The sequence below is a fragment of the Papaver somniferum genome, chromosome 8 (assembly GCF_003573695.1).
Source record: "Papaver somniferum cultivar HN1 chromosome 8, ASM357369v1, whole genome shotgun sequence".
Lineage (NCBI taxonomy): Eukaryota > Viridiplantae > Streptophyta > Magnoliopsida > Ranunculales > Papaveraceae > Papaver > Papaver somniferum.
The window spans coordinates 166,815,647-166,823,234 of record NC_039365.1 but is presented as its reverse complement, the minus strand read 5'-3'; the positions used below and the strand labels follow the sequence as shown (position 1 = coordinate 166,823,234).

Genomic DNA, 7,588 nt, shown 5'->3' with positions numbered 1-7,588 from the left:
GATTGTGCATGTTCATTCTGAATTTTAACTTCCACAACATGAGCAGTAAGGACTCTGTATGAAAGTGCTATGTTACGTAACTTATGTTTAGCTAATTAAACCAATTGAACTAATATATACTAGTAATTGGTTTGACATAATCACTATCTGCATCTTCTTGGCAGTGATTTCATTGAGAAAAATAGGCACTCACCAACTTACCTTTATCATTTGTGGAACCTATGGACATCTGTTCGTCTGGGGGAGCTTGGTGTAGGTTACAATGTAATACCTATACCAGATAAGCAGGAGTGGACAGCTTTTTGGCATGAAGAGGGAAATCCAAAATGGTTGGGAACTATTCCTACTCGTGCTGATGGTAGGTTGTATTACACTGCAAGTATTGCTGGGTATATAAACAAGGATGGAGGAAAAGGGGGATATGGAGTTATCCTTTTTGATTATTACGGCAGGCCAAAAGTTGCATCTGTTGGTGTCTCTCTAAAAGGTAATCTTCCACTTATTTATTATGAGTTTCAAGGTGTCAGAAGTGCTCTACACTACAACTTGCTTTGGATCATGGTTTTGGTGCACAAATCAAACTGTATTGCAATTCAGAGACTGTTAGCAAAATAATTGATCATTGTCTTGAGCATACGTCTAGAACACCGTGGTGTATGGGTAAAACTGCCCGCCAGAATGGTTCTAAACCTTGCGTAGGGTGTGTGGGGCTTAGATTATTTAGATATAAAGTCATTGAGGATTTTGATCTAATTTTTCCAGTTATCGAGGATATTTTAGATTTGTTGTCTAAGATAAACAGATACCATTTTAGAGATGTCATTGAGGTTACAACTTGTTGTGGATCTGGTCATTTGGCCAAATATTTTAATACGTCACCTACCGAAGAGGAGATGAGCCGATTTGGATTATTGGTTCAAAAACTTGAATTGTATGAAATGGTGTTGAAGCCGGGCAAATTTCCTGAAGAAGTTGATGGCAGTATTTGTGATGAAGTGTTCAAGGGAGATAGGGTGCACTCGGAGCTAATTATGGTGGAGAAGCTTTCAGAAACCAATGAATATACGCATCCAGATGCACTTTACAGTAAGTTGAGGAAGTATCCTACTCACAAGTTGTTTCCAGACCTTGAATAAGTATGACACTAATTAGTTTGTATTCTATTCGACTGTTCACTTACAACTTGCCACTCCTTGTGATATTATGGTAATTAGAATGCTACCGACTGTTGTAGTTTTAATTATGTGTAGCATGGAAGCTGCCTCTTTTGCTTCTTTTAATTTACGTTAGTTTGTTTCAAAAAGAAGATCATGAATTGTCTCTTCTTCATAGAGCAACTTCATTACACTACTTCGCAAGAGAATAAGCAGATTAGCCTCTCTCTTTTTTTGTTTGGTTTGAAGCTCTCTCAGAAATATACTAAAATCATTTTTGACTAACATTATTAAATTTCTGATTGTGTTCTCAAATATTCTAAAACGAGTATTAGTATAGAAGTAAGTAAACAGCCGTACCTAGATAGTCACGAACATTTTAAAATTCAAATGATTTTTAATCTGCAGCCTTGACAAATCAATTAGACAGATGCGGCTGAAAACCAACATGCACTAGGCTTTGGCCAGGCTTAGCTTACCGATACTCTTGTGCATACTCTCTTTTCAGGTCATTGAATTTTCATTCTCCGGCTATATTTATCATGCGCCTTCATCTTCCATCTCCAGTGAGTATTAGGAAATACAAAATAAATATAAATAAATAATAATCGTGTTTTCACATTGATGGGCTCGCTGAGAAGCCGCTCCATGTTACCGTCGGCAGTTCCATTACCTCGGTTTGCAAACTGTGCACTCTCGTCTATTGAGAAGAAACCATCGTGCCGTGTTTTAACTCAGCTATCAGGTGCAACGGAGAAGAAGAAAATCCCCAGCACCAACGTTTTTCCTGAGACGGAAGATCAAATTCAACGACGCGTGAGTACTTTTATATTCCTCAATTTTATTGTATTAGTTTTGTGTTTTTTATTTTTAAAAAAATGGGGGAATTGTCAATTGAAGAAAATCCATAAATGGGTTTACGTTTTGTTTTGTGAAGAGTGAAAATGGAAAACAAATAAAACCCTAAAACCACAGTTTTTGGTTGATAGTTTCTTGTTTTAACATGTTATGTTGTTGTTCGTTGATATGTGCTAACTTATGTTTCCCACTGGTTGTTACTAGTGTAGTATGGGTTGGATCTTGCTTATTCCTCCAGAAGTCTCTTTGAGTCTTATCATAATTTTCTTTAACTTTTTTAGGCAGAGAATAGCGCATCATTTGATGGCTTGGGTAAGCTGAAAGGGGTGAATTAATAAGGACAGTTCTACCAGCCTGGGATAGAACCTTAGATTTCCAACCTCTAACAGATGCATAAGCCTTTTCTAAAATAGGTTCATAATTTAAAGCTTTGGACCTGTTAAAAATGAGAGGGTTACCTAAGGACTTTTCGTTTTTCAAGATTCTCTTCACTTTAAGGAACCTAGCTGATATCTTACAATGCCTATTATGCACATTGCTACTGAAGCATCACTAGATCTTTTAAAAGACTAGCAAGATTCCTAATTTTGGGAATTGATGCTTTTGAAAAATGAAACAATCATCTGCAATTGCAAATAGAAAATGAGAAATGACAGGACAAAATGCTTGTTATTTTGGTTCCAGAAATGCTCTTATCATGCTCAGCAAACTGAAATACTCCTAATGACTTTACTCTTCAAGGTTGCAGCTATACTTAAATATTAACTTTTTTTTTTTTTTTTGTAAATATTTCAATATTTTGCAGAAACTCCTCGAGGTAAATGCCGAGCAGCTTACTCGTCCAGCCTTTGATCTGGGTGCTGCGTTTATTCATCCAAACAAGGAGGTCATGCATATATTGAGGTACCCATTCCTTTTCTTTTTGATGTAATTCTCATCATTAATTTTCATTAGATTAAAACTTTGTTTAAACTAAAGATGTGTCCTAAAGAGTTGCATGTTGGTAAGTAGATTTTGAGCCGTTTTAAATCTGAATGCTCGCGCCTAATGGACATTTTTAGTCTATGCATATACCCTAACTCCTTTTTGTTCAAATAAGGTAATGAAGAAGTTCTTTTTTTCTTTTTTGAGTTTTCCTCTTTATCTGTAAAGTATCATCTTGTACAACCGATCACAACTGGCGGTCAACAATTTGCCATTTGTATCCTTGGAGAAGATTTTCACGTACAAGGCACAACTTAGGGGGGAACGTTCTTGGAAGATATAGTTCATTCATGCCTTGTTATTAACTTAGCTTTCCAACATATTTAAGAATATTTATGGCTCAGTCTGAAACATAAGGCACAATAAGTCGTAGCTTTTAAAATATGTCTGGTTTACAGAAAGTGCAATGGTACAAGAAGCCAAATGAATTAGGTGCCATCTTGGATCACATAGTGCTACCATCAAAGTTGTATCTGAATGAATCATATTTATGACGAGATTACTCTTGCCACTGCCCCCCTCGTGATCATTTCTAACTAGTTGATCAGAAATACCCAGCGGCTGCTTTGATAGTAAAATTGCCAATAGTTTTGCATGTCTCATGTTTCTGGTTAACATGATGTAATCCCAGAAAGCTTCAAATATCATGGTAATTAAAGGTTACGACTTACGTCAAGAACGGTTTGATGAGTATTTGATATGTCTTGGTATCTTTGTGCCCAGCTAGTTGATTGTTTGGAGCATTCTGCATGTTCATTCTGAATTATAACTTCCACAACATGAGTAATAAGGACTCTGTATGAAATGCTATGTTACGTTACTTATGATAGCTAATTGTCTTCATTCATCACTATTTGCATCTTCTTGGCAGTGATCTCGTTGAGAAAAATAGGAACTCACCAACATACCGTTGTCATTTGTGGAAACTATTGACATCTGCTCGGCTGAGGGAGCTTGGAGTAGGTTACAATGTAATACCTATACCAGATAAGCAGGAGTGGAAAGCTTCTTGGCGTGAAGAAAGAAAACCAAAATGGTTGTGAACTATTCCTACTCATGCTGATGGTAGGTTGCATTACACTGCAAGTATTGCTGGGTATGTAGAAAAGGATGGAGGAAAAGGGGGATATGGAGTTATCCTTTTCGACTATTATGGTAGGCCAAAAATTGCATCTATTGGTGTCTCTCTAAAAGGTAATCTTCCACTTATTTATTATGAATTTCAAGGTGTCAGAAGTGCTCTACAACTTGCTTTGGATCATGGTTTTGGGGCCGCACTACTGTATTGCTATTCAGATACTGTTAGCAAAATAATTGATCTATGTTTTGAGCATACGTCTATTACTCCGTGCCGTATGGGTAGAGCTGCCCGCTGGGATGGTTCTAAAATTTGCACAAGCTGTGTGGGGCTTAGATTATTTGCATATGAAGGCATGGATGATTTTGATTTACTCTTTCCGGTCATCAAGGACATTTTAGATTTGTTGTGTAAGATAAACCGGTACCATGTTAGAGATGTTATTGAGGTTACAACTTGTTGTGGATCTGGTCATTTTGCCAAGTATTTCAGTACCTCAACTACCGAAGAGGAGCTGAACCGATCTGGACTATTGGTTGATCTTCTGTTGTCTGAAATGGTGTTGAAGCCGGACAAATTTCCCAAGGAAGTTGATGATAGTATTTATGATGAAGTCTTCAAGGGAGATCGGGTGCACTCTGAGCTAATTATGGTGGAGAAGCTTTCAGAAACCAATGAACATACTCATCCAGATGCCCTTTATGATAAGTTGTAAAAGTATTGCACATGTGGACACACGAACTACGCGGGGTCCGAATGCCCGCAATCAATTGTTAAAGTCTAAAGAGATTACGATGATGATACCCTGATGTGGGTTCATTGGCTCAAAACCCACGGGTTTATCATGGCCTCCTCCAACTTCCCCGTGCGTAGCGATTATGCATGGGTACAAATATAAAAGGAAAGCAACATATATAAGCAAATGCATGCGGAACTAAATGAATGTAAAGTGCTGAAATGTAAATAAGACCAAGGTTTACGTGGTTCAGCACTAAGGCCTACATCCACGGGGTTTGTTGTTCTACTATATTATTCACGGTTACACGAATAGTTGAATGACTTGGGGTTTACATATTTCTCTCTACTATGGGATTCCTTACCTTTGCTATTCTCTCTCTCTCTCCTATGTTTTTTCGATCCCCTTTCCCCTTTGTGGAGATTGGGTATTTATAAGGTAGGAACGTGGGACCCATTTCTGAAGACCGTTGGAACCTTATCTTCTAGTGTCTTGTGTCCATCACGCAGAGGTCTGCGTTTCCCCCTCGATCCCGCGGAGGCATCTTCGCTCGTTCCATAGGTCGGTCGACACGTGCACTGCTCAGAGTGTTTAATGCGGGTGGTTGAGGGGTCTGCTCGTGTCAGACAAGTGTCTTCTGCCCCTGTCAGTCCGTGTCAGCTGACTTTCTCTCCACCGTTGATCTTAGCTCCTCTTCTGGGGATGAGATAAAGCAACTCCTAGGGGTTTATTTGGTGCTTCGCGACGCATCGTGTTTTGATGTCTTGGCTTGCATGCTTTCCACGTACCTTTCTGTATACACGTGTCCGATAGTGAGATATATGTGTACACAATTTTCCCCTTTTCTTCAGGCTTAACTGACTAATGGGTGCCTTGAAGAAAAACTATCGTCGCACATTCTTCTCACTCCTAATAACTTCTCCTAGATACTTGGGCACGTCTTTTATTCGTGCATTAACTGCTTATGTAACGGGCACGTTTTCCTATTTCTCCCTTAATTTCCTCTTTTCTTTCGGGTATTTTAAGGATAGAGAGGAAATTTAATTTCATTCTTCCTAAACACTCTCTCAGTTCATTCTTCCTTTAAGTTTCCTGCCTGCCTTCATTAAACCTATGACCTTAAATTCTTTCAGTCTTTATTGCACCTGGGATCTTCCCCTGTTCGTTTCTTCTACTTGCTGTTTTTGCCGGTGAGTTTTTCTTTTCTTGATTTCACTGTTTTATGCCGTGTTGATTTGTGAATTTTCTGCTATTGTTGTTCCTTGTTTGTGATGAAGAACTTTTTCTGATGCTTGCATACTAGTTTTCCCCTGTTCTTCATCTTAAATTAAGGCAGCCATTACTTCGAGGGTGGAGTATTGAGATTGTATCCTAATTTTAGGGTTGCTATGTTATCGTGGTTGTATTGCTATGAATGTGTTTTTTGATTTTTGGTTATTGTGTGTAACCTGTTCTTGATTTTATTCTTTCCGCAGCCATGTCTGACCGTCCGCGGCCTACTTATGAGACTCCTGATTCTAGGTTGTCGAGATCTCCTCAGCGTCGAGAGTCTCAAGATGATGTTCGTCGGAGTCGAGTTTCTTCCGGAGCGAGAGCCTCGTCTTCTCGGGAAGAGATTCCTCCGATAATTCCGTCTGGCTCACGGAGAGTCTTTAATCACTCAATGGTGCGTCCTCGTGAAGAGACTCGGAGTACGCAGGCTCCTCCCCGCGCTGTTGCTTTTGACGTTCCTCCTTTACGTTCGTTAGTGCCCGAGCATCATCTACGGTCTTCTCCAACTTTTAAAGGGAAGAATACAAAGGGCATAGCTCCTGCGGCTGGATCTTCAAAGAATCCCCCCGTGAAGAGAAAAGCGTCTGAAGCGTTTGTTAGTTCATCCGGCCCCGCCGAGGAGGAAGAGGCTGCTCCCTTGATACGTAGTGTTTCTGTTAGCAGGAGAAAAGTAACCTTCAAGCATATCGATCTTGAAATATTCAAGGAGAAGCATGAGCTCCAAGCCTTCGGGGTTCGTTTTTATGCCCCCGAGGATGATATTACGTATGAGCTGATCTCTAAGTACAAATTCGATGAATTTCACTTGTTAACGACGGTTGGGGCCTTCGAGGCTGGTCTGATGCTGCCGTTGTACAAATCGGGTGATTCCTTGTACTACGACGTGCTCGCTAGTCGTGAGGGTTCTTCCACAAATACTCATAGCCGTTCCGTATCCCAATTATCGGGGAATTATCTCCGCGCCCTGAAGGAATGCTATCTGCGGAGTAAGGGGGAAACGTCGATGACCTGCTACGTACCCAATCCCTTGGAGAAGGAATGGTACACTCCTGAAAATTTCAATAACTCCTTCGGTGATTACGTCAATAGCAGGAATCGCAAGCCGTGGAGTGTCAGCCTTCGGAATCTTCCTGCTCCTCGAGGCGAGATTCGTCTGTTAAATGAGGTCAGCGATGCCAAGCTGAAGTATGTTCCTGGCACGGAGGCGTCCAATCGTCGGAAACTCTTCCCCGCGCGAGAAAGGATCAAGCGCGATCATGACTACGAGTGGCACGCCACTGTCATTGAGATAGTAGGTCCGTGGGCTTACGGTTGGATTCCCGGTTCCCGCGGATGGCGGCCAACCGAGAATAGTAAGCCGCGCGAATCTCCTCCCGCTCGCTATGGAGATTTCTGCCCCTGGCGTCTGAACTTTGCGGGCATGAATTTTCCTTATGCCCTGGATGTCGTAGAGGGAGACGAGGAGGATGGTTCCGGTGCTATACTCCCATCGAAGAATATCTCAGC

General features: G+C 40.6%; 1 protein-coding gene across 1 annotated transcript; it reads left to right on the top strand.

Moving 5' to 3' along the window:
* Positions 1-715: 715 nt before the first annotated feature.
* On the top strand, positions 716-4,267 carry LOC113303403. Its single transcript, XM_026552435.1, has 5 exons — positions 716-1,086; positions 1,663-1,720; positions 1,819-1,970; positions 2,818-2,915; positions 3,868-4,267. The coding sequence occupies exons 1-5, from the start codon at positions 1,057-1,059 to the stop codon at positions 4,037-4,039; spliced, it is 510 nt and encodes a 169-aa protein (XP_026408220.1). The 5' UTR covers positions 716-1,056; the 3' UTR covers positions 4,040-4,267.
* Positions 4,268-7,588: the final 3,321 nt, after the last annotated feature.

Bases quoted from the DNA above. Each gene is read 5' to 3' on its own strand.
- LOC113303403 (XM_026552435.1), top strand. From the start codon at position 1,057: ATGAATATACGCATCCAGATGCACTTTACA. The intron at 1,721-1,818 runs GTGAGTATTAGG...TACCGTCGGCAG, and splicing joins GCCTTCATCTTCCATCTCCA to TTCCATTACCTCGGTTTGCA. The intron at 2,916-3,867 runs GTACCCATTCCT...TCTTCTTGGCAG, and splicing joins GAGGTCATGCATATATTGAG to TGATCTCGTTGAGAAAAATA.